We start from the raw sequence: 27,889 nt of genomic DNA on the forward strand, positions 1-27,889 counted from the left end.
ATACCGAAAAAGGCTAAGGAATACCGAGATTATGCGATAAAAAATTAATCATCAATTTTGACGACACTTAATTGATAGTGTACATTGTATAACAGATTTAAATATATTTTTTTCCAGAATTTGATTATGATATGATTATCATTACTAATTATACTTGATTTATTTCTTTTTAAGTAGCTAATACGATTACATTGTTTTGTATCGCAAAACACGTGACGCTTAAATAATTCCTACGTTTTCTAAAATTTTCTTATTTTATCCGCATTTTTCTTAGTTTTTCATACCATAAGAACCTTCTATTTCTATAGAAGACTTCGTCACTTCTAATTCTATTTATCAGTTTACTATAATACTTTATTCGGAAAAAAAAATGAAAATACGGCGAGAATGGGTCCAGTTGTTCTGGAGTCTTGCGGTTAGCAAGGCACAACGCAACATATTATTTTCTGGTTTCTATAAAATTTTGAACAGGTGCAAAATAAATAAATAGTATCATCAGTCAGCTGTATTATCGTCAGCTGTATTATTATAACTTAAAGGGGAAACAAACACGAATAAAACAACCATTTTTGATATTTCTTAAATAGGTATCTAACACTAAGCAGTTTACGTATATTACAATGTAAATTATAAAGCATGTAGTGCAGTATAAAATTAATGGAGCATGTAGAAAAAAAAAAGCTAAAAAAAAACCATAGTCGTAAGTGATTATTCTAGTTATTATTATTTAATTTAATTCTAATAATTATTCTAATTAGTATTATTATATAATTATATATATCTCTCAAGGTCAGTTTTGGACTCACCATCGAAATAGAGAAAATAAGCTTTAGTTCGTAAATCTCTGCAATGTTGAAAATAATACGCCTCAACGGTTGAAAATTAAAATTTAAATAAAAAAGGCATGGACACTCAAGAGCCTATGGATGTTAAAATTTAAATAAAAAAAAAAGCAGTTTACGTAATAACTGAAATTAACGGTAATAATAAATTATCACTAAATTTCTTGGGGTTCTTAATAAATCTAAATTGTATATTAATATATTACAAAAAAAAATATCAAGACACTACTAAAGATCTTCTGCCCGAAATTAATTAATGATTACATTAATAAATTGCGTGCAAGCTGTACTTGTCCTAGTTACATCTATATAAGCAAGAGTTTTATAACGATTTTGTTAAGTTTTTTGTGCTAATATTGTCTATAATAGTGTTTTGTTTGATATTTCCTCGTACATATATTTCAGTCACTGTAATTTTAAATTACTTAATATAATTGTCGGGACAAGATATTGGATACTATTTTATATCTATTGAAAAATACTATTGAGAAAGACATGAAAAATCGGATATATCGATAATCGGATGCTATTTTGCATAAAAATTTCAACGAAAAAAAAAATTATCGTTTCTGTGAGCTGTTACCTTTTTTAGTTAGTCCAGCTGTTGCATATTTTATGACAACATCAATATCGAAATCACCGACTCACAGCGCTTCAGTCTGTAATATCCCACTCTTGGGCATAGGCCAGCTTCGTCTAACAACACACATCGTAAACAACTGAACTGAGAAACAAAATTATCGCTTGCTATATAATGTACCTATATTACTTCTCGTGCATTTTTTTCACGGTCACTTTATAATAAATTAAAGTAGTTGAAGTACTACATAGCTACGACTTCATACACACGAAAATGAAGGATTACATTTTTTAAGGAATAATTATTACTCGTAGTAATTGCTAAGTATTTCTTGCAGGATAAAATGTTTTGGGGATGGAATGGGGATATGTTTTTTATTAAATTTACTTTCAAGTAATTACTCAAAAACTACATAAAAGTTCGAATAATACAATCATAATAATTTATAAACCAAGCACTAAGTATTTCATTTTCATAAAAATATCAAATTTAAAATTAAACTACATTTTTGTATTTAAATTGAAACTAAACTACAAATAATTGAATTTGGCAAAGAAAAAAGATTAATAATAATAAAATAAAAAATTATAATAAATACAATTTACTAAAATTATATAAATATAATATTGCAAAAAATAAATAAATCCCTAACAATGACACTTCCAGTTGCGCTTATTTCTATTAACTTGTGTACCCTCATATCCAACATATTATGTGTTTCTTATCTCAACTATGAATTGTTTATATATTGTATTGCGATGTACCCAACATATAAGTTTTTATATAAGATTTTAAATTTACGTGGTTATTTATTTTACTCAAATTATTTAAAAAAAATGGTAAATATCCCGTTTTTGTATAATTATAGTTTTTAGTAGTACAAGTTTTTATTTAATTTTAGTATGTGTGTAATTTTTCATGACAGTGAATTGTATTATTTTGAGATATAAATGATCCTAAACCTTAAATTGGAACTGAAAGAGTCAGTTTTAAATTGAACGTTTTAAGCCTGGCTTTTAAGAATTATACATTGCATATATAGTGCTATTTTAAAATAGACCTATTTTTCTTAAAAAATATTCGAATATAGATAAGGGGCAGAAATCATACACAACACAACACAACAGGACACAAAGTCTTAAGATAAGACAAATAAAAACATCGTCAATAACTTATATTGTATCAGTAACTTATAAACTTTTCGCTTTTAATTTTTATCATAAGATAGATTTACATGTATAATGTTTACCTTGATAACTAAGCAGACGAAATGCACCTCAAAATTTTCACAAATCACACAGTTATACTCGTAGTACCTCGACAACAGACGTAAAATAATCCAACCGTAATCAAATCTTTATTTTTATTGACAATACTATTAAATGCCGCTTTGTCCATAAAACGTAAGCGTTATGCCTTCTTAACTGACTTCGAAAAAGGAGGAGCTTCTCTATTTGACTGTATTTTTTTTATTGTACTGTTTCATAGCTTTTTACTTGATGTAATGATTTTTATGATTCTATTATTATTCGATGCTTGTCATGTGGTTCTCTTTAAATTTGTGCGTGATCTGACAATTAGTAGTTATTAAGTTATCCTTAATTGTGCATATTTAATTGACTTTAGTTAGGTTTATGGTGTTTTAATTTTATTGCTTGTTGCTGTAAATTAAATTTGTTATTTTTTGTTTGAAAGCAAACAATATTCAGTACTTTTTAAGATAACGATTTTAGCTTCAACTAATCCATTTAATATTCGATATTATCAAGAGATTAATATAAAAGTACATAGATTTGAATAGAATATGTTACATAATGAAATATTTTCTAAGGTATTGAATATAAATAACCTGAATACACAAATTAATATTAATGAAAGATGCGTTCGTATCGCTAAGTAATAATTTCTCCCAGAGAATCCACATTAAACAGAATATGTTAAAAAACGGTAAATAGTTTCATCATTGTTACCTTCGTAAAACATATATAATATTTAATTATACAATAATTGTGTTTGCTCGCAAACGAAAAAAAAACCGACTTCAATTACATCGACAAGTAATACAACGTAGATCGACGAAAAAATAGTCAAGCAACTACGCGTTATCAAAGATTACTCAAAAAGTAGTTATCAAATCTCGATAAAATTTATATGTGACTATATGATAAACATCAGCTTTCGATTAAATTAAAAATTATCAAAATCGGTACACCCAGTTAAAAGTTATTGCGGATTTTCGAGAGTTTCCCTCGATTTCTCTGGGATCCCATAATCAGATCCTGGTTTCCTTATCATAGTACTAAACTAGGGATATCCCCTTTCCAACAAAAAAAGAATTATCAAAATCGGTACATCCAGTGGAAAGTTATGCGGTATTATACAACGTAGGTCGACGAAAAAAGCGTCAAGTAAAAACGCATTATTAGATATAACTCAAAAAGTAGTTGTTAGATCTCAAATTAATTTAAATGGGACCAATTGGCACACACCACCTTTCGATTAAAACAAAATTTGTCGAAATCGGTCTACCTGGTCAAAAGTTCTGATGTAACATACATAAAAAAAAAAATAAAAAAAATACAGTCGAATTGAGAACCTCCTCCTTTTTTGGAAGTCGGTTAAAAATTACAATATTTATCACAAAAACGAAATGCATACAAAAATATGTGCATATCAAAAACTTATTAATTTCCTGTTTAAAAGAACCAAACGGTTTGAAAGGCAGCGTCATTCGAGAACGAGTCTCATATGGTACAATGAACATGTAATATCAAATGATTTAATCTTAACTTTGATACAGTGTTTGGCATACCTTATAATGTCAATATAGTTTGATAATAGTAAACCTAAATCAAACTGAAATATGTAAACAGTTGAGCGAATACCTACTCTCTATGTGTAAATAATTGAAACTTAAAAGTCCAAACTTCTTTATTACAAAACTGGGGTAGGCCGCAGCAGAATATCCGGTTTAAAACCTGGAGCAGCCCCGGTGTTAAAGTACTTTAACATTACAGAAGATCACAGCTAAATAATTCTCTCAAGTAGTTTGTGCTTCTGTTGGAAGCGAAAATAACAAAACTAGGTTAATAAAAGAAATTTATTTATTTACTTTTTATTTTACACTTGTCTTAAATTTATAGGCACTGGATTATCAATATTTGTTTACTTAATTATTTTTTTATTTTCCTCCTTATAACGAACGAATTTTTCACTTACGCGCCAAAGATTGTCAGCAATATCTCTATTGTTAATTTTAGATAATACGTATCGCTCTTTGCAATCGACGTAGAACTTTCCTGTTACTCTCTCACATTCCTTTGCTATACACGCATGTATAACAGTTTGTGATCCATCTTCAGCTGTCCTGCTATTGAACCAACACAAGACTTTAAAGAATAGTCTAAATAAGAAATTGCCTTCATTCAAGATATTCGTTAGTATTATTCCAGGATGTACAGAATTCACAACGACATCGAATTCTTCGAGCCGTCTCGCAAGCTCTTGATGAATAATTAAGTTGCAAAGTTTACTATTGGCATACATGATTATTCTGTTGCCTTTTGGATTATTAATTTTGTCTAAGTCGACATATCCAAATAAGTATATTAAAGAGCTAACGTTGACAATTCTACTAGGCTGTGATTTTTTTAACAGCGGCAGCAAAAGAATAGTCAGCAAAAATGGTCCATAATGATTTACTTGCATGCCTTCAAGAAGCCCATCTTTAGTATATTTATCTCCGAAGGAACATGCTCCAGCATTATTTACTAAGACATCAAGACGATCTTCCGTTTCTAGAATGTCCTTCGAAAACCTTCTAATGGAATCTAGATCACACAAGTCCATCTGTTTGAATATTACATTTGAATTACCCGTTGCAGCAATAATAGATTCTTGAGCTGATGAGCCTCGTTTTTCGTTTCGACAAGCAAGGATCGTCCGAGCTCCTAGGGTAGCTAATTTTTTAGCTGTATGATACCCAATACCACTGTTTGCGCCTGTTGCAATCACAACTTTACCTTTCATAGAGGTTTTGCATTCACATTTCTTAATACTTAATTTTAAATAAAAGTATAATGATACAATTCCTATTACAGTAAACATTAAAAACGACATTACGCTACAGTGTTGTTTAAACGGTTACAGATAAACTACTAATAATAGGATATACTGTCATACGTTACAGTTAGGTACAGGAAAATTAATTTATTTTATGATACTATATCAGACATAGTCAGTCAATTGTATATGAACAAATAAATACAGTATTCGTATTTAAAAATTAATATTCCTTTAACTAAAATTAACAGTCCAAGTTATAATTAAACATGGAAAGTGCTTTCAAAGTTTTTATTATAGTGTTCAAGGAAACTATAATAATTACTTGTAAGTTTCAGGAGTCATTTAATACCTGGTACGTTATTCGACTGTCGAACAACGTTTGATTAATTAAAAACCTAATTATTATACCTTAATTATTCTTTTTTAAACAAGAATTCGTTTATCAGAAGACTGTTAGAAAGTGTTAAAGGAATAACTTTTTCACCTAAGTTTTACTATTAAATTTTTTTGGAGTTTTATTGGAGTTTACTCCTTAAGGTTTACTCCTTTCATATAAGGCCCCGGTTTAAAAATATATGAGAAGTAAAACGAACGAATGAACTCTTTACGTTTCTCGTAACGCCATCTATCGAAACCCTATTTGGTTTCCAATAGGTGGCGTTATTCGAAAACTGCATTATGCCATATCTCGTGACCCTATTAGGTTCCAATAGACGGCGTTATTTGATTCGTTTATTTAACATTTGATATGGTATTAATTTTTTTAACCGACTTCAAAAAAGGAGGAGGTTACTCAATTCGACCGTAAATATTTTTCTTAGACTAGTAAGCCTTTTTTGTGCCTATTTAGACAGTCGATCTGAAGGAGTAAACTCCAGTCATGCGTCGGAGCTGACACACATATTTCTTTATTACCATTTTTTATGTTCAGAAGTTAAGTTTATTGTTGTTATATTTTTTTATGCCAAGTAGCATAAATAGAGTTTGAAATATACTTCACTTGCTTGAGATCATTACCGTCGCTGTGTTGCTTCGTTTATTTTAAATTCAAACAGCTCTGTCTAATTAAGTTGACTAAAGCCATTAGAACGGGTTCCATACGGTAAATGAACACCAGTTTTAACCACTGCTGTAGGAATAGTCAAAACACCCAGAGCAATTTTGTTCATCTTTGGTCAGCTTGCGTTTAACCCATTCCAAATTCGCTTCTTCGTAGTTGTGCCTAGGATGCTAAGAATACGAGTATATTTATAAGGATAAATTATTTTACCATAAAAATAAATAAAAATAGTAAAATTTAATACTTTTACGTTCATAACTATCAAAACAAAACTGATTCAGCGTTACCTTAGCTTTACTACTAGAAACAAGATTAATACATAAAATGTCGAATGAGTTTTTTTTTTTTTTTTTTTAATTTAAAATCAACATCTACTAGCTCTAACTGCCCATGCCATTTGTTAAACATGCATTATAGTACCGCAGGTGATTTATAATTAGAACTACAAATCGACTGTCGTGTGACTGCCTAGTAAAACTAGGACGTGGTCTAGTCTAGGACATAATTTCAGATTCCTTACCCTCATATAGGTTATGGAGCTCAAATTATTCTTTTAATTTTGTGTTGAGTAAGTATGTACGTTCTAATATTACTAATATAAAATTTTATAAATGTATCTCTAATTTACAATTTAGTAGATTGCTGAGTTCTAAGTTTATCTCTATTATTATCATTTTGATGCTAATCTCTGGAGTGGCAGTGTATCTTCAAAGAGTATGAGTAAAACCACGCTTAATGACGTGTAGTATACATTTACATACAATACTAAACTTTTTTTGTGTGTGAACAGGAAAAATATTTAATAATTATAATCTCACATATGTTTGAGGATAACATTATCACAGAATTTATATTTAAAACTTAGACTTTGCCGCATTTTTCCTTAAACTTTACTTCGACACAAAAATTTAATTTTAAAAATTTACTCAACTTACTTTGATTTGTACTAAAATCACATCACAACAAATATATAAATTGATAAATAAAAAAAAAAAAAAAAAAAACAGTTAAAATTGTATATATGATCCACGCCTGCGAAAAATGAGACATTAATAATAGTTTTTAGTAATAAGAAATATTAAGTTATCAGGAGACTAAACGAATACATTTGTTGTAGGTTTAAGCCTTTTAATATTATTCCGACTCGTTTATTACTGCAGAAGCTCTAAGTGGTTGCAGTGGCGTAGCGAGGGGGTGGCAAGGGAGGGGCATAATGCCCCAGACGCTACTCATAAAGGAGGGCCAAATGTCAAAACAAAAAATGCTGGACTTATGGTTTTCGAAAGGGGCCCTAAAAAGGTATTACGTCCCGGGCGTGAGTTAAGTTCACTAAGCCACTGACTGGCTGTGATAACTGAAATCATATTAAATCCGAACTGGCTGATCATTTCCTTAAATTTTTCATAGATAATATATCCATTTATCTACATAAGATACAAATAAATGATATAATAGATCTAAAATTGTATCGATGAATTTTGAATTAACAAGTTGTTCTTTGACATTTTTCGTAATTACAAATTCAATAATTGTGTTTGCAGGCAAACGAAAAAAACCGACTTCAATTATATCTACAGTTTATATAATTAATTATAATTATACAACGTAGATAGACGATAAATTAGTGAAGTAAATACGCATTATCAAAGATTACTCCAAAAGTTGTAATCAGATCTCAATGAAATTTAAATGTGACCACATGATGAACATCGGCTTTCGATTAAATTGTAAATTATCAAAATCGGTACACCTTGTAAAAATTTATGCGGATTTTCGAGTTTCCCTCGATTTCTCTGGGATCCCATAAACAGATCCTGGTTTCATTATCATGGAACCACACCAGGAATATCTCCTTTCTAAAAAAAAAAAGGATTATCAAAATCGGTTAATAAACGACGAAGTTATCCCCGAACATATATAAATATATATATACGGTCGAATTGAGTAATCTCCTCCTTTTTTTGAAGTCGGTTAAACTTAAGTCGGTACGCTTCAGCCTTGAGTATCCCAATATTGGGCATAGGCCTCTTTCTCCGTGTAGTAGAAGGATCAGAGTTTAATCCACCGCGCTGATCCAATGCGGTTTGGCGGATATATTCCCTACTATGAGTAACTGCTATCAAGTGTACATGATAACAACCAGGACCGACGGCTTAACGTGCTCTCCGAGGCACGGTTGGAAGATCCCACAAGAACTGTACAAACACCCAGACCACGGTAAAACATCTGTATGGCAAACACAAACGTTTTTCAAATACGGGAATCAATCCCACAACCGCCAGCGCAACAGCCACAAACCAGTGCTGCGACTGTTGCGCCAACACGTCGTCAAGTTTATCACACTCCTACACATTTGTTATTACAAAATATAATAATACTAGCTGACCTGGCAAACTTCGTATCGCCTTATTTTTTTTTCTTAAATATAATAATTACATATATCAAAACAAAATATACCCTATCTTTCAAGATGGATCAAACTGCACACGGTGTGCAAATTTGATTAAAATCGGTTAAGTAGTTTAAGAGTTCTCGCGGACAAACATTGTGACACGAGATTTATATATATTAAGATTTTATAACATACACACATGGTCGTCTGTTCCTATGGTAAGCACTTAACGCTTGTGGTAAAAGCCGGCTAATATAAGTAAATACTTTTTTTTAGTTTTGATAAATATACATAGAAATACTACATATATAAATACAAATATTACACCCAGACTCAGGCGGGGGAACCCACAACTCGCGGAGCAGAAAGCAGGGTCACTACAGACTGCGCTAACGAGCTAGTCAAAAATATACGGTGATGGCGTCGTTAATGTTTGGGAACAACTGATGAAACGATGTGACATCATCAATGAATTCACCATTGAATCATATTTTAGATGATGGGACTTTAGTGCTCAGATGTCTACAGATTGCCACGCAAACGCTCGAATCTAATGTAAAATTTAACAATAATTGTAATTGATTAAAAATTGTAAATGAACTATGAAATAAAGGGACTTCGTTGTATTATTTAGTAGTTTATTGTATTAGTTAGTGTAGCTCTTGATTCCTTTTATGCATAATATAATTGTCAATTTGTTTATTAACTTCTATAAATATAGAATTAAAATTTGCATTTCAAAACCATAGATGGCGTTGTACCTTTTAAAATAAAGTAAGTAAATAAAAAAGGTAATAAATAAGAGTAAAAAAGAAAAATTGTATTGTATAATTTATTTAAATCGTTAAAATAAATATCAATGCATTAAAATATAAAAGCCTCATGATTTCTTGCTACCTAAAATCATATTCAAAAATGTCCATCCATTGGGAGGGACTCTTTTAGAGGCTACCATTTCCATGATTATGTCTAAATATCTGTTTTAGCCTACATAAGCTATTAATTGATATATAATGATAAAACTAAGTATAAGACTGTGATTTTTTTTAAATAATAAAATATTTGTTAGTAAACTGAAAAGGTGCATTGCTCTTCATAAAGTGATAGATTATGTTAATTACATTAATTATGTTTATTGGTTTTCTTTTATCGAGATACACGGATATAAGATGTTAATCATAGTCAATCAGGATCCATTCCATATAAAAAGTAGCGATCGTTAAGTGACAAATAATTATAATATAATACAATAGGTACTGTAGAAAAGTAAAAAAGAATGGAAACACTTAATGACTCTACTCACTTTTAACTACATTGAATAACACACTACAAATACACACTAATCACTTATACGCCATTTATCGAGTACCAACGTTAACCGCACAGTAAATAATAATAACTGTTTTATTACTTATAAATTATTATATTTATAGGATAACAATCCCGCTAATAGATGACGAAGATAGCGACTGACACATCAGCAAATTGCTATAAACTATTCGTAAGATGGTGTCTTCATCTTTATGCTCTTTCGGTACTTCAAAAAATAATAATTACAGCAAGAACAATACAATGGTAGCCGTATTTATTGTGTAACTACCCTGCAAAACATATAACAAAGATAGCGACTGACGAAAATGAATATTAACTATTAGAAAGATGCTGTCGTCATATTTGTACTGTTCAGGTATTAAACGAATAAGCAATAAAAGTAATATCGATATAAGATCCAATATTTTAATAATTGTCAGAATAACAAATTTAAATGCTAACAATACTTTCCGACTAAGGACTTAATTTTTGTTTATTTTTCAATTGAACACTAGTTCTACTTTATTTAACTTGATCCGGCAAAAACCATCCGTGGAAACATTTAGTAGTTTGTGAAGGTGTTATGAAGTCTGTTCGTGCGATTTCTTCCAAATTTTTAGCGTTTAACACTACCAATGTAATAGCCCGGTCGTTATCACCCCACAGTACCGCACTAAGTAAAATACCATCGTCTTCGTCCTAAAAATGAAAAATGTTTTTTTTTTCAATTCTGACTAAAATTATCTAATTCTATCACACTATCACATAATTGTTAGTATTGATATAATATATATTTATATATTTAACATGTCTACCTGAGCGTCAGGATTTGCAATAAATACAGGTTCGCTGGGATAAGATTTCGTGTCTTTCCAATATGACACAGCGCCACTATGCGTGTCTACTTTGATAATCTGAAAGTTTAAATTGCAATTTTATATTCATACAACACATACAGATGTTAGCCATACGACGTTTGTTTGTATTTCTGGACCTTTAACATGGGAGTGAATTCTAGTACACCATTGAATGTAAAGCGTTTCATTATTTGTATTAGTTACTTTTACAGTAGATAGCTGATATATAGCTGATATAAAACTGAATTTAATTATTTATACTTAAACGCATAAAGCTACAAAAATCATATATTTGGGTCTGTCTGTAATATCTACATGATTTACAAAAATACTGTATAAGAATTTTTATTTTAATATTTAATAGATAATAATTTGTATAAAATAATAATTACCGATCCAGCATAAATAGAATCAATATCCAATCCGATGCCATAGAAATATCTGTAAGGTTTTCCTAAAATCAAAACAAGAAGTATTATACGCTGTTATGAAAAAAAGGAAGTAGGCACATATTTATGTTACGTTAAAATAATCGTTGCATTGTCTTAAGTAATTTATACAATAATTAATAACCATTATCTAGTAAAATTGCTGCTTGATACAATGAAATGAATAAAACATTAATTTCAAATTGTAACAAAAACGTACCATTACATAATTTGTAATTAATCATTGGCGCCTCGACTCCCACGTCTGCAATAAGGTGTGTCTTAACTTTGCTCAGAGATGGTGCGTCGAGAGGTATCTCTATTCGTTTGGGGCGACTTTGGCACCACTGGCCATACTCAGGGTTACTCTGCATATTCTAGTAGAAAGATTGACAAAATTGAATTATTTTTCAGTTTTGATTTTGTTAAGTGACCGTTTTATGTTTTTTATAGTTGTTGTATTTAAATTAACAATATAACATACGAGATACGATAAAATGCGACTATTGCGTTTCTTACGATAACCAATTGACGAAATTTGCTTTATGTTGCGATGTATCTTAGCACTAATAATATACTGTACTGAATTTATAATTTAATTTTCTTATACTGTAGTACCGGTCTAAGAAAATATGAATAGATTTTTTATTTATTTTAGTTCTTTGATAACTAACTAACCTTAATAGCGGAGGTGTACATCGATTTAAGAATATTTGAATCCTTATACGAACATAAGTCGACTTTCACCTTCCCGTCCTCTTCGAAGCAATTAATCATATGCATAAAGAATATCGTGTCCGTAGAATAACGTTTCTCCTCGCCTGTCTCTCTGTTTAAAAGAATTATGTTCGTCTGAAACAAAGATTAGTTGTAAACAACAAATATTCAAGAAGACCATGATTATTAAATTATTTTTCTTATAATTATCGTATAACTTTCAGTTAAATTAATCAGGTGAAACGTACGCTTGTTTGCCGACCTAAACCGACCGTGTATAAAAATATATAAAACCTTTTTCTTTTTAAATAAAGTTCAACTCGTGAGAATTAATTTTGAACATGAAAATAATCTACTGTCTACCTTCCCACTTGGCAAGTAAAAATTCGCATGAAGGTCCATGGTACACTCGTGTCTGGTACCTACATATAATAATTATAAATAATATAAATAAATCGTCGAAATGTTTGTAAGCGATTAATTTTTTTTTTTCGCATTTGGATTTTTTTTTGCATTTGTTATTGTCAGGATAAGGCAGTATCTTGACAAAAAATCGATACATTCCCGAAAAAAAAAAGGTTGTTTCGTTAAGCTACGATAAAACCGAACTCTTCGCACGAATCATATTTTATAGAAAAGTTAAACAATATGTATGTATACGTTTTGAAACTTAATGGCAGTAGCTCCATTTTTTTAAAAGTGTAGTTGTATTTTTTAATGACACTTATGGATCATCCATTAATACTTTCAGTTTAAATACAATTTTGTGTTGCTCACATTTGTAGTTTATTTTTATTTATCTTTTAATTTTACTATAGTATTTTTTTTTAACTTTTTTTTGTATTATTTCGTAGTGCCCTAGACAAATATCTTTCTTTCCACCTTGATACCTCATACTCTGGATAGCTGACGAGGGTACTGTCAACGGGTACGCTGATGATGTAGCGACGTAAATGACTCAGTAGAGATATTACTAACGGTTGCTCCATTATGACGAAGTAGTTCTCTGTTATACCTGTAACATAAAATTATTCATATAATATGTATTTTTTAATGACAGATACAACGTGTATTTGCAAAAAAAAAATAGTTCTAGGTACAACCAAGGCATGCCACAGATTAAAATTGTCATTGTAAGCAATGGGGGAATTTTTTAATGGCCATGCCTGAATAAAGTATATTAATTATTATCGATTTATTGTTTTTTTTTTTATCTTTTTATAGCGTGCTCATTATAGTCGTCATTATAATAATTATTTATTACGTAAAAACGTGTGTTTACCAAACGAATGCATGTAGGCAGGATTGTATTTCCATCTTGGTCTAGCGCCGCAGACTATTTCTGCTGTTTCAAACATGTTCCCTGAAAGATATATCCAACATTACACTTAACTTTGAATAACTAATAATAATCTCAGCATACTTGTGATATTTATTTATTTAGGCTACAATAACCGCTTGCAATCAAGCGCTCCCTTGCTATCGTAGTTGATATAAGTAAAACACATTTACACAATAACATAACCCTAAAAGACTGATACCTTAACCATTATATTTTAGTGTTTTATCCGAGTTATTTTTCGAAATACATAAAAATTGTAAATAACAATTCTTGAACTCCTCTTCCCTCTCGGATGCCGAACGGAGCGGTCGTGTTTCTTTAGTCCGTTAATTTATTTGTTTATTTGTATATTTGAGTGAATATTCCAGTGTGAATTCTGTGTTAGTACCAGGCGAACATAAGCTAACATCCAGTGCTACTAAGAGTGAACGGGACATACACTTGTTAGACGAAGACAATCTTACTTAGCAAGGACCTGCTCACGCGCAACTGCATCGACAAGCCCTGCCCTCTAACCTATCGCACAATTTGCTCCTCCTACCAGGCTTACGTCACGCTTTACCTGAATTCGTTGGCTCTGCCCACGGAGGAACGTTTCTATACCGTCGGCTCGCATTTCATTTAGGCCTACGCGCACAATTTTATAAATTTTATTTTATTTCAAAATGTCAGTATTAAGGACCCCACCTTCTGAAACATCAACAGAGGTTACTTTGCGCAATAGGACTGGCGGGATATATGGTTCAGAACCTCAACTTAATACTTCCATGGAAATTCAAAATGAGCTTACCTCTCCTAGTTATGTTTATTTTCGTAATAAAAGACCGAGAGAAGAAGAGGTATCCCTGTCGCAACTCCAGGAGTTTAAAAGCGAGATTAAAGAAATTATAACATCACTTCTTAGTCAACAAAAAAAGGAATATGAGGAAATCGCAAATACCCTTAAATCTCTTCAACAAACGACTGCAAATATAGAATCGAACATCTCTCTGTTAACATCACAAAACGAGGAATTTCAAAAGAAGATTGATAAATTAGAATCTCAATCAAAAAAGGATCGTCAGTACATATCACTGCTCGAAGATAAAATAGAAGACCTTCAAAGATCCTCACGAAAAACGAACATCGAAATAAAAAACGTTCCTCGAAAAACGGCTGAGAGTAGAGAGGATTTAATTCGTATGATGACTTGTCTTTCGAAAACCATAAACCTCGATCTTTGCCCACGCGATATAAAGGACATTTTCAGAATAAAGGCGCGTAATGATAGGGAGAGTAGCCCCACCATCATTGTGGAATTAGTTTCCACAATTTTAAGAACTGACATGTTAAAAAAAACCAAGGAATTTAACATAAAAAACAAGTGTAAGCTGCAAGCTAAGCATCTTGGTTTTACTACAAATGTAGATACACCTGTATACGTGTCAGAACAGCTTACTGCTAAAGGTGCCCGGCTATTTTTCCTGGCGCGTGATCTCGCCAAAAATAAAAAGTTTAAGTACTGCTGGACTGCTTTTGGAAGAGTTTTCGTGAGAAGGGATGACGCATCCAAAATCATCTGCATTCAAAATGAGGCTCAAGTACACCAGCTCCTCCAGGATATATGACTGTCTTCAACCACTTATTTGGTATTTTTGTTATTTCACTTTAATAATTTTTCTTGTTTAATTACTTTTAATATAAATTTTGCATATGCTGAATCATTTGTAACTACACTTCACAAATTCACACACTTTTACACAATTATAAAATATATATATACACAAATTTCACTCATATCCAGAATCACAATTACATATAAACAACACCTCAAGACTGAAAAACAACTTAGCTTGTATTTATATATGTACATCGCACAATTGCTATATTTCATACTAAGTATCTACTCTCATAAAAAACATTTATTGAGCACTTTTAAACTAACATCCTCGATCACCTTGTACTTCTATATAAAAAAGCATCTAATAAATATTTACCATTGCAATTTGTTAGTGTGTTACTGTGAGTACATCATAAGTAACTCACTTCATGTACAACCTCAATTCAATGGATAGTCATCTCACTACGCAGGAATTGGACTGCATGCAGGTGGCACACTCTGGTAAATATGACATACAAGATTATTTTAACCATATAAATGGATCTTCACTCAATAATTTCACTGTAATAACACAAAATATAAGAAGCATATATAGAAACTTTGATGACCTACAGGTAACTTTGGCACAAATTCAGTATGAAGCAGTCATTTTAATTCTAACAGAAAGTAGAATTAATTTAAATAAACAGCTGCCATTATTAAATAATTATACTTCCTATCAAACAGCTAAACTACAAAATCAAAATGACGGTGTTGTCGCGTATATCAGAAATAATCATCAGGCAATTGTTACCGAACTTGACCTCTCTCGTGCAACTGGACTTCAGATAGTGACTGCTGATTGTGTTTTTCTTGGTATTTATCGCTCCCCATCTTCTCCTAACGCTGAAAGTTTCATCAGCTCTCTTGACTCACATCTTGAAACTATCTTACAATACAAAAACGTTTTTGTTATTGGAGATATTAACATAAATTTGATTCCGACCGAGACAGAAAAACCTCAAGAACGCCGTAATAGACACAGTTACCTAAACATGCTTTCCTTGCATGGTCTCCTACCCGGTCATAATCTACCTACGAGAGAGAATGCCTGCCTTGACCATGTTATGTTGAAATTGGATGTAAGTCTTAACCCAGCTTTTGTTGCTGTTATTAACGCTACTATAACTGATCATGATCTCATATTACTCCAATTATCCAATTTTTATACACCTAAGGCTACTAGAAGGTCCAAAATTATTATTGATTATGATAAAGCCCTTCAAACTCTTAAATCTACTGATATAATCTCCCTACAATTACATAATAATCCTGAGGATTATGCAAACTCTCTTATTAGTGTCATAAAATCAAGTATTCAAGCAAATTCTAAATTAATACACTTCAAAAATAAAAACAGGATTTTGAAACCTTGGATAACTTCCGGGGTCTTAAAATGTATTAGGCTTAGAAATAATATGCAGCTAGGGCTTAGAAAAGACCCCCACAATGTAATATTAAAAATTACTTATAAACGTTTTCGAAATTTTTGTACTAATATTATAAATAGGCTAAAGAGGCAATATCACAGTGAACTCATTAACAAATCTGTCAATAACCCAAGAAAATTCTGGACCACGGTAAACGATATTGTTCAATATAAACCTCCTAAGACGAATAACGTGGCTCTTCTAAATTCTAAACCGCAACAAATAGCTTCTGTTAACTTTCTAAATAATTATTTTATGTCTGTTGGAGCAAATCTGGCTGACATTATTATCAAACAGGCTGGATTATATGGTCATGGCTCTGTTACTCCCTCTTTTTACCATTCTCTTCCATCATCTTTCGTATTGCTGGACACTGATGTTGAGGAAGTGCATAGTGTCTTAATGAGTCTTGACTCGGGAAGTGCACCGGGTTGGGATGGGATTGGTACTGCCTTTTTAAAACATGCTAAAGACTTTGTTGTTCTCTGCATATGTCATCTTGCAAACCTTTGTTTTAAAACTGGTGTCTTCCCCAGCGCTCTTAAGAGATCTATTGTTACCCCTGTATACAAGAGTGGAGACCAAACAGATGTGAGCAATTATCGGCCAATTTCCGTCCTTACTTCAATCTCTAAAATCATTGAAAAGTTGCTTAATAACAGATTGGTTAGTTACTTAAATAGATTTGAAATATTATCTAAATCACAATATGGTTTTAGGAAGGGTCTGTCGACCTAAGATGCTATTCTGAAACTGACTTCTATCATAGTGAAGGAGGTTGACTGTGGTAATAAATGCTTGACTGTTTTTCTAGACCTGAGGAAGGCTTTTGACACCGTCTCTTTCCCTATTCTCCTGCAAAGACTGCAGGGTATCGGTGTTAGAGATATTGCGCTTTCCCTTTTTGAAAGTTACCTTCAAGACAGAACCCAGGAGGTAAAAATTGATATTTATCACAGTGATAAAGCCAGAGTCAGCTTCGGTGTCCCCCAGGGAAGTGTCCTCGGTCCAACTCTCTTTTTAATATACATTAACGAATTATGCAATCTTCGAGATGTCGGGGGTACGATAATCTCCTACGCAGATGACACCGCTATTGTCTTCACGGGTAAAACTTGGGATATAGTACATGCTCAGGCTGAGCGAGGCTTAACTAAAATGTCTAATTGGCTTAGGGATAACCTACTAACGCTTAATATTCAGAAAACACATTATATCTGTTTCACTCCTTATTCTTCGTCGCAGCCAGACTGCAAATATAAAATCAAAATACACTGCTGCCCAGTACCTGGTGCTTCGATTTGTAACTGTCCACCCATTGAAAAAGTTAAGGAAATGAAATACCTAGGTATTATACTAGACCAACAGCTTAGCTGGTACTCCCACTTGAATTTGCTAATTAATCGAACCAGGAAACTCACGTGGGTTTTCAAGTCCTTGCAACAGGTTATGTCCAATAAACTTAAGAATAAAATTTACTTAGCTCTGGCACAATCAATATTCACCTACTGCATCTCGATTTGGGGAGGTGCAAACAAAACTTATTTTCTTGATCTGGAGAGAGCGCAGAGATCTCTTATTAAAGTCATGTACTCTAAGCCTTTAAGATTTCCAACTGAATCTCTTTATAGAATTAGTGGTCTTCTATCGGTGAGGAAACTCTATATTCTAAATCTCGTTTTACAGTGCCACAAATCTCTAACTTATGTCAAACCAACCAGTCGAAGAAGAAGGGATATTGTAGTTCCCTCATGCAAAATTCGTACAGCCTTTGCTAGAAGACAATATATTGCCCAGTCCGCCTACGTGTATAACAGAGTCAACAAAATACTTAATATATACCCTATGCAAAGTTATAAATGCAAAGGAAGATTAACTAGATGGTTGCAATCTCTCACTTTTGTGGAGGTTGAAAACCTTATTGCCAAAATCAGTTTATAATATATTTTTTCACTACCGCTGCTATTGGTCACAAGTCATACGACGTACAATGATCCTCTATTTAGCTTTACTTAAAAATCATAGATAAGACTGTGTATTCACACACACACACACACATACCCTCACACACACACACACACACATATACAGTCACACATACACACACACACACTCACACAGAACACTTACACTTAGTTTAATTTTAAAGTTTAAAATGTTAAAATGCTAAGTGTACTATAGTCTTAGTCGTCCGTAAGGGAGGTAGCGAGTCATTCCCAATACAAGTGTCTCTGACTACTTACTGGGAAGACTCGGTGATGATTTGTACTTAAGATTATAGAAATAAATGATTTTTATTTTTATTTTTTTTTTTTTGAACTCGGATTGTAAAAACCTAAAAGCGTCCGAACATACATATATAGAAATGTATTATAGGTACTATGTTATATATGACATAAATGCACAAAAATGTGTTATAATATTAATTTTATTTTAGTCAAACGTTAAATTATTCTATGCAAAGCAGAGACCTTTGGTTAGTAGAAAAATGTTTACAAGTTGAATCAAACTGTTAAAAATATAATTTTTTCAATAATATTTAAATATTTATTAAAGTTTACCTTTTTCGCTGTGGGAAAACTTCACGATCACGTGCCTTATATCTCCCTTCACGGCATTCATGCCTACGTTGTATACGTCACCTTAAAAATACACATTTATGTTAGAAAATTTAAATAAGTATTCCTTGTCTAAATAAAAAAATATTATTGGACTGTAATATTATTATTAAACTTTATGAGAAATTATTTAGACTACTTAGACGTTTAAAAAGTCTGACTATTCGTGTCATTTTTCTTGTCAAATTATTTTAAGAAACAGTTTTGTAATTTATTTCAAAACGAAATTGTAACGTTGAATTCTTAATTGAAATTTATATAATTTCTACGCGGTAAAGTAAAAAAAATATTTAACCAACCGTTAGGCATGATGTGAGGATGAGCTGTGTGGTTCACCACCAACGAGTCCGCGAGAGTCTCCTTACCCAAGGTTTCGAGGCTTACCGGGTCAATTCTATAGTAAAAATACATATAAGACATAAAAAATATCAACAACAAGATTTCAAAATATAATTTATAAATATATAGTAGGAAAATTATATTTAAGTACAGCCTAAATTGTAAATATAAAAGTATGATATGATTCCTTATAAAACTTTGTTAGCAATAAAGAAAACTCGAGTAAAGGGTAAATAGTAGTAGAACTGTAGAACAAAAATATCAGTGACTGATTTTACTGTTTTTATACTGACTTATAAATAAATATGTCCTATGAAAAACACGTTTACGAAGTATATTAAATTAATTAAAATAAAAATGTGTGTGTGTTCTTATGCACGCACGTAAGAAGTTATACTTCATTGGCTGGCTAACTTCACGTTGCTGTACTGCATGTTGGTAAAAAAATCACTCTCTGTATTAATACATATTTTTTAATCAATTTCCAAAAAAGGAGGAGGAATTCGACCGTATTTACTTCAGAACTTTTGATTGGGTGGACCGATTTCGACATTTTTTTTAATCGAAAGGTGGTGTGTTTTTTGGTCCCAATTAAATTTATTTTTGATCTAACAACTACTACTCGAGTTATATCTAATAATGCGTTTTTACTTCACTATTTTTTCGTCGACCTACGTTGTATTATACCGCATAACTTTTTACCGGGTGTACCGATTTTGATGATTTTTAATTTAATCGAAAGCTGATGTTTATCATGTGATCACGTTTAAATTTCATCGAGATCTGACATTATTTTTTTTGAGTAAATTTTGATAACGCGTATTTACTTGACTATGTTTTCGTCTACCTACGTTGTATTACTTGTCGATGTAATTGATGTCAGTTTATTTTTCGTTTGCAAGCAAATACTATTATTGTCCATAAAAATTTTAGTTTTATTTCTTTTTTGTTAATATGATAAAAATATTGTATTATTCCAGTCCAAAAGTGTGATTTTTTTTTCTTTTAAAGTAATGTATAAATTTAGTTGATCAATTTATTATCTGCGCGATCTCGCTTTCCTGTTGACTGACGACAACCGATCAGAACCAAGTGCGACGCGGAGTGTTGTTAGTATTCATCGTTAAAATTTGCGGAGACGGTGGCGGGTGGACGAGCCCTATTCGATTATTTACCAGAGCACGAAGCCAACGAAAGTCTACTTAGTTATTATATTATTTGATAATAATAAACAAGAAGTCAGTTACGAAACGAGCGGTTTGATATCAGTTAATCACAGTGCCCCCTGGCACAACTGAAAGCCATTACGCCCAAGAATAATAATATCACCATTACATCACATATCCAATAACATAAGTAATATACATAAGTAATATTTTAACAGGTGATCAATTTATTTTACGAATTTAATGTTTATGGAATGATTTGTAATGATTCCATAATTTTTAGGGTTATATAATATAGCCTAAAAGGCTGGTCTAGCAGCTTCTAAAGTTATCATTGATGAATCTACTTACTTATAAAGTACTGGTACTTCTGTGAGGGCGTATATCTGATCTCCGAAGGGATATACCGAAACTCCTGCGTTATCCGTCTTCTCGAGGGTAAAATTAAAAATAGAAGATATTCTAGAATTAAAATTATAATTAGAACATACATTATTCAAAAAATTTAACGAAGTAATTAAAAATAAAAATATCTCACTCGTTATATTATATTCGTTTTTTAAAATGTTCGACAGTGAAATAAATAATAAACAGTGTTTTTAATTATTCTCTTTCGTCGTTCTCATTACATATTGGCACATAAGTATAACGGAAGGTTTATTTTTATAAGTACAATATTAGAAAAAAAAAACTAATCACTGTCTGAGCAGAAATTATTATAGAGTACTTAATAAATTTAAAATGTCTAATTTTTATTAGTGGTTGAATTTTTGCTACAATTTATTCTGAGTGACTTCTGATTATAATTTTAAGCTTCTTGTAGTATTTTTTTTTATATTCATACTAGACATAATCAAGTAATAAGAAATCGGTTAGTTTCAATTTCATTGCGGTTCTGATACTATAGACACAGATAGTTATATGTACAGCCGATACACGTAAAGAACTGAATAGTGACTAATTGCTATCACTTTTAGCCATGTCCATTAACCAATTAAATCGTAATAAATTATACTATAATGGTGGCAAACGAGTGAACAGTTTGCCGATGGTAAATAAATATCAAGGTATAGAGACACGTAACACCAGGAGCAGTGCAAGCGCGTTATCGAATCTGTCCCCACCCTGCCTCGGATCCTTGGCCTCCTTAATCACCACAAGAATACAACACTACTTGCGGGCAGTACCATTTAGTTTATCTTCCATACAATTTAGTTCATGTTATGACGTTGTCACGTAAAACTATCGTCCGTAAACCAACTTTACAGACAACCAATTTTTTTTTACCTATCAAATATTGTTCTACAAGGATCTGGGACAGCCCTCGTTCCGAACTCCGTCATAACGATACGTTTTGCCGTCATATTTTTTTTATAAGTCTCCGATCGAAGGAATCGGCATTGGTAAGTCGCCTTTCCATCTTTAATGGCGAACCTGTAAATGACAAAAGCATAGTGATTATGAAATAAAATTAAGTATAAGTAATTACGAATTAATGTGTTTATTTTAAATTTTCCAATCTGACAGACGTTATCAAACGCAATTTAAAATAAAGTTACAAGTTTTCAGCGCAAGTTTCTTTATTTCCTAGTAAGAACCTTTTACAAAGTATTAGATAACTTGAAAAAAAGCCTAGAATTTTCCAGCTGTTCTCTAGTTTAGCACTAACATCAATTTTTTTTTTTACTATGATCACCAATTCGTTATAACTGACATCATACTCATAACCTAACTAAGCAGTCTAGATTGTTTTTAAATCAAAGGATATTTGTGAAGCTAAATGCATGTCGAACTTAAAGCCAAACCAATTGTAAACCAATCGTAACCACACACACACACACACGCACGAACACACACGTACACACACACCTATTCATACACACACACATACACACACGCATATACACACACCTATGAATACACACACACACCTATACACACACACCTATGAATACACACACACACCTATACACACACACCTCACAAGCCTCCACAATTTCGTGCCAAAAATAGCGCGAACTCATCTGTGTTGCAGCGCGAACTCATGTGTGTTGCCCTAATCCATATCGTAAGATGAATAATATAAAATATACTAAGCTTAGATATAAATCCATAAATTTCCTATCTCATATTATATTGTTTACAATAAAATGGTAATGACCGTATTAATGATAATAATTGAAATGTACTTTATTAAGGGCTGGAGACCTGGTGTCCTGACACACAGGCCTCGAGCCTATCTTAGGCACTAGTTACCCACAACATTGATCCATTGTTATCAAATGTCATGTTTACAATATTGTGATAAGAAAATAAATAAATCTTATTATTATAAATCTTATTATCTTTTTATAAATGTAATAAACACTGACACAATTGTCTTATATACATTTAATGTTTTTTTTCCGCTCTTTACATAATATATATTTTTTTAAACTCTCGTACTCATAAAGGTTATTCAAGTTTTTATCTTAAAGATAATGTACCTTATAATTGCATGACCCAATGTATGTAAAGGTAGACCGCAGTATACGGAATGAACTTTGCGAAATAGGAACAGTTAAAGGGATAAGTATGCTAATAAATGTGGAAGTTATAATATATACTAATAAATTAAAATGAAACATAAGTTTATTCAAATAGGCTTCATAAGAACTTTTTAATCGTCAATTCAAAAAGTAAAATTATTTTCATTTTTTATAATTGTGTTTGCTCGCAAACGTAATAAAACCGACTTCAATTACATCGACAATTAATACAGCGTAAGTAGACTAAAAAATTTAACAAACGCGCTAGTCGTCACGACGATTTTCGAGGGTTTCCCTTGATTTCTCTGGGATTCCATCATCAGATCCTGGTTTCCTTATCATGGTACCACACTTGGGATATCTCCTTTCCACCAAAAAAAAAAACAATTACCAAAATCGTTTCATCAACGACGATTATATCCCCGAACATACATAAATATATATACGGTCGAATTGAGTAAGCTCCTTCTTTTTTGAAGTCGGTTAAAAAATGAATTATAACGAAAGAAAATTTTCGGATTTTATCGCGTTTTATTAAGTTTTTTTTTAATGCCCGACGTTTCGGATAACGTTCGGATACCTAATAAACCGCGATAAAATCAGAAAAAGTTGTTTCATTATAACGAGTGAAATTCACGTAAACATTAGAAAACAATTAATTACATTTAATGTGAAGCTACAACCGATTCGGAGTTCTACTGAGATTTATCGGCACGAAACTCCGCAGTTACCTATTCTTAAAAAAAAAAAACTGTTAATAATTTTAAATAGTCTAGCTAGGCGTTTGTGAATGTGTCCTGTTTCCAATCCAAACATAATTGACATCCTACTAGTTGCCGTTGCGTGTGAAGCGTTAATTGCTTACTAGCTGATTCAGCGAACATATTTATTATTTATTTAATGCTTTATATAATTTTAATATTTTTATTGAAATATGTGCAAAGGCAGTCTTATAACTAAAGCGATCATTTACAAAACATGAAGAACGAGAAATTCGCATCGCCATATACATATTTACTTATTTAGTTCTTTATAGTGCATATATCGATTTTTTTTATTCTCTTTCAAACAATCATTATCATCATCATCATCATTACAGCCTATACAGTCCACTGCTGGACATAGGCCTCCACAAGCTCACGCCAAAAATAACGTGAACTCATGTGTTTTGCCCATAGTCACCACGCTGGGCAGGCGGGTTGGTGACCGCAGTACTGGCTTTGTCGCACCGAAGACGCTGCTGCCCGTCTTCGGCCTGTGTATTTCAAAGCCAGCAGTTGGATGGTTATCCCGCCATCGGTCGGCTTCTTAAGTTCCAAGGTGGTTGTGGAACCTTGTTATCCCTTAGTCGCCTCTTACGACACCCACGGGAAGAGAGGGGGTGGCTAAATTCTTTAGTGCCGTAGCCACACAGCACACAATTCAAACAATAGCGAAAATAATTTTTTTTTAAATCTAATATGGTGTGCAATTATTCGGAAGTTATGCACTACGAACATTTCGGCAATTCATTTTGTCATAATATGTAGAACTAGAGACCCGCCCCGGCTTCGCACAGTTACAAAAACTATCAGTGTTTTACTATATTATGGATGTATTATACATATAAATCTTCCTCTAGAATCACTCTATTTACTAACAAAAACCGCATCAAAATCCGTTGCGTAGTTTTAAATATCTAAGCATACAGACAGTGGGAAGCGACTTTGTTTTATACTATGTAATGATTATTACCTGTGTATTAGGGCCAACCCGTCAAACACATGTTCGTACTGATAGGGACCGATTTTGTTGCATCCGGGACCATTTCTCAATAGAGCTCCTTGTATCCATGACGGTATTACACCTAAAAATGTAAGTATAAAATTATATTCATTCAAAGGAGAATGATGCGATTCCATACATTCTTGGGCCAAAATGTAATGAAATGAAAATGGTATAAATTAATGCATTTAGGGTTATCGATCCCTCGCTGAAATTATCTATATTTTGGCTATCTGAGAGTGGAGTTATTAGACTTTTTGTAAAAGTGGGGTTATGTTACAATGTCTATAAAAAACCCGATCACTAAGTTCTTGTAGCATTAATATTTGTTATACTTAGTAGAGACTGTTTGAAAACACATTACAAATATTGATATACACTTGAAACCATAAATAAATATCAGGAATGGACTCAGAATGCATCGGAAAACAGTAAACACTAAACGAGTGACGGACACAGTATTACTGTTAGTAAGCTGTCAAAGCTGTCATTAAAAATATGATTTATTTTAAATCGATACGAAATCGATAATCATTTTGGTTTATCAAATATTAATTGATATTTTCGATATTAATGTAACTTTATTTAAATACACGTTATTGTTTACAGCTTTAATTATGCATCTAAATATCTTGAGTTAATTAACTAGTGCAAACATTTTCTTTTTGAATTCTGTAATCGATTATAGTGGAATCGATACCCAAATAATTTGATGAAAACTATCTTTCTCAATTTTCTCCGCTTCTAGATTCAGAATTGAGGTGATATTTTATATTTTAAAATAAAAAAATATGACCAATTTTTTAAACAATATCTCTACTCATTACATTTTGGCCCAAAAGTCGCATTCTCCTTTTGGAATATATTTAAACGCTTAATGTTTATAGCTTTTCAATATTGTATTTTATTCGGAATGTTTTATCTTTATGATTATGTTATTGTGGATTCCAATATGATATTAGCGTTCTCTTCTATTGTTATTCTCAATATCATGCTAATTTTAAGTACATAGCATACTTCTAAAATTAGCATTTATATCTTCCAAGGCCGTCTTATCTAACGAGACTAGTTCAGCACTCAATTTTAATGATACTGAAAAAGAGTAATTGTCAAGGGCAGCTAATGCCGCATCCTGCAGTGACAATTACGGGGGCCTGCGAAGTATTGGTCCTTTTTGAATGTAAACGTGAATTTTACAAATTTATTTACAGTCCAAATATGTTTATTTTAAAGCTTTTTTTGTAGTAAGTAACCTTTTGGAGTTCTACAGAAGTGTATTAAATGTACATTTCTGTACAACACATTTCATTACGAACTGGCTACCTTTCTCGACATTTGTAAAAAAAGTAAAACCAAAATAAATAAATATTCAAACAACCTTGTGACTTACTAACGCTTAAAACACACTTGAATATTTATTCGACGTACGTCACCGCTTCTTTATTATTTACAGTATGAAATCTATAATATAAAAATGAGTCGCTGAATGTGTTGCTAAGCGCAAAACTCGAGAGCGGTTGGACCGATTTCGCTAATTCTTTTTTAAAAATATTCCTTGAAGTACGAGGATGGTTCTTACGGAGAGAAAAATTCTAAAAAAAAAAATTAATAAAAGTAAAGAATCGACTGTTAGGCGATACGAAATTCGCCGGGTCAGCTAGTATTCTAATAAATTTTTAAATAAATAGTTATCTATTGAAATCGTAATCGTAAAAAATATAATTTTACATTTTCAATTCAGAACTAATACAGTCAAAAATATTTTATATGAACACATTAATAGAACCGACAAAAACATTTTTAAAAAAATATCTACCTATAATTTAAAAAAAGCTAATTAAATATAAAAAAATATTTACCTGTCGTCTTTCCTTCCAAAGGTTCATTGACCTCCTCTTCGCAAGTTCTTAACCATACCGTCATATCATAATTAGGATAAAGTTTTTCGATGTCGGTCATGTTTACACGTTTATGTTACACAAAGCGTTATCAAAATCCGGCGTCTTCACAGCGAACTGAGCACCAACTAAATTAGTTTTATGATCTAGGCGGACATTAGCGGTAATGTCAGATACTGGTTTGGTTACTGTTGAAGGCCAAAAGGTATTCGTTTTAACCAGTGGAATTAAAACAAAATAATAGAAAAAGTCTCTATACATCTAATCTGTATATGTTTTTGTTCTTTATTAAAAGGCAATAGAGTTTATTATGATATAAATTTTTGATCTATAGAACCGGTTTGAAAAATTACTTTTGCGAGAAATAGATTTATAACGTAAAAAGTCCCTACTATATTTTTTTTTAAATAATATATGTATAGACATCTATATAAATAATATAAATGAATCCCTATTTCCCTTGGTCACGCCATCACGTGTGAACAGCTGGGCCGATTTCGCTAATTCTTTATTTGTTCTGTTTGTTATTATTTTGTTCTTATGAAAGAAAAAATTAGGAAAATTGCGCGTAAAATTAGAAAATTTAAGAATACTTAACTACCATATAAAATTATTTCTAATCTAACCTATTTGTACAATATAAACTTTTTAACATTTCAACATATTATTGGTCATAACACATTTTATTTATTTATTAATTATACCAATTCAAATTCAATCTCTATCGAATCAGCTAGTAGGGGAAATTCCCTTAGTGCCGAAGGGACGGTAGTTAGTCTATTTAAAATGACAGGTCACTAAATCAGTCCTTTGTACCGGAAAAGTTGCTTGTTGACGATATTAATCAGAAAGCTCACCAAAAGTACCAGCAGGAACAATTTTAATGCAGTAAAACGCAATAAAATGAAATGCA

At 31.7% G+C, this 27,889-nt stretch overlaps 2 protein-coding genes across 2 annotated transcripts; both read right to left on the reverse strand.

The window, feature by feature from the left end:
- Positions 1-4,508: 4,508 nt before the first annotated feature.
- LOC123656068 (retinol dehydrogenase 12-like) lies at positions 4,509-5,541 on the reverse strand. Its single transcript, XM_045591791.1, has one exon. It carries the CDS (start codon positions 5,539-5,541, stop codon positions 4,588-4,590), a length of 954 nt encoding a protein of 317 aa, XP_045447747.1. The 3' UTR covers positions 4,509-4,587.
- Positions 5,542-9,757: 4,216 nt separating this feature from the next.
- On the reverse strand, positions 9,758-27,128 carry LOC123655888 (carotenoid isomerooxygenase-like). Its single transcript, XM_045591634.1, has 13 exons — positions 26,938-27,128; positions 25,049-25,160; positions 22,074-22,220; positions 21,138-21,248; positions 19,581-19,675; positions 19,225-19,305; positions 13,535-13,615; positions 13,143-13,267; positions 12,214-12,387; positions 11,756-11,912; positions 11,500-11,561; positions 11,066-11,164; positions 9,758-10,949 (listed from the first exon to the last, which is right to left on the reverse strand). The coding sequence occupies exons 1-13, from the start codon at positions 27,035-27,037 to the stop codon at positions 10,773-10,775; spliced, it is 1,521 nt and encodes a 506-aa protein (XP_045447590.1). The 5' UTR covers positions 27,038-27,128; the 3' UTR covers positions 9,758-10,772.
- Positions 27,129-27,889: the final 761 nt, after the last annotated feature.

The sequence above is a fragment of the Melitaea cinxia genome, chromosome 8 (assembly GCF_905220565.1).
Source record: "Melitaea cinxia chromosome 8, ilMelCinx1.1, whole genome shotgun sequence".
Lineage (NCBI taxonomy): Eukaryota > Metazoa > Arthropoda > Insecta > Lepidoptera > Nymphalidae > Melitaea > Melitaea cinxia.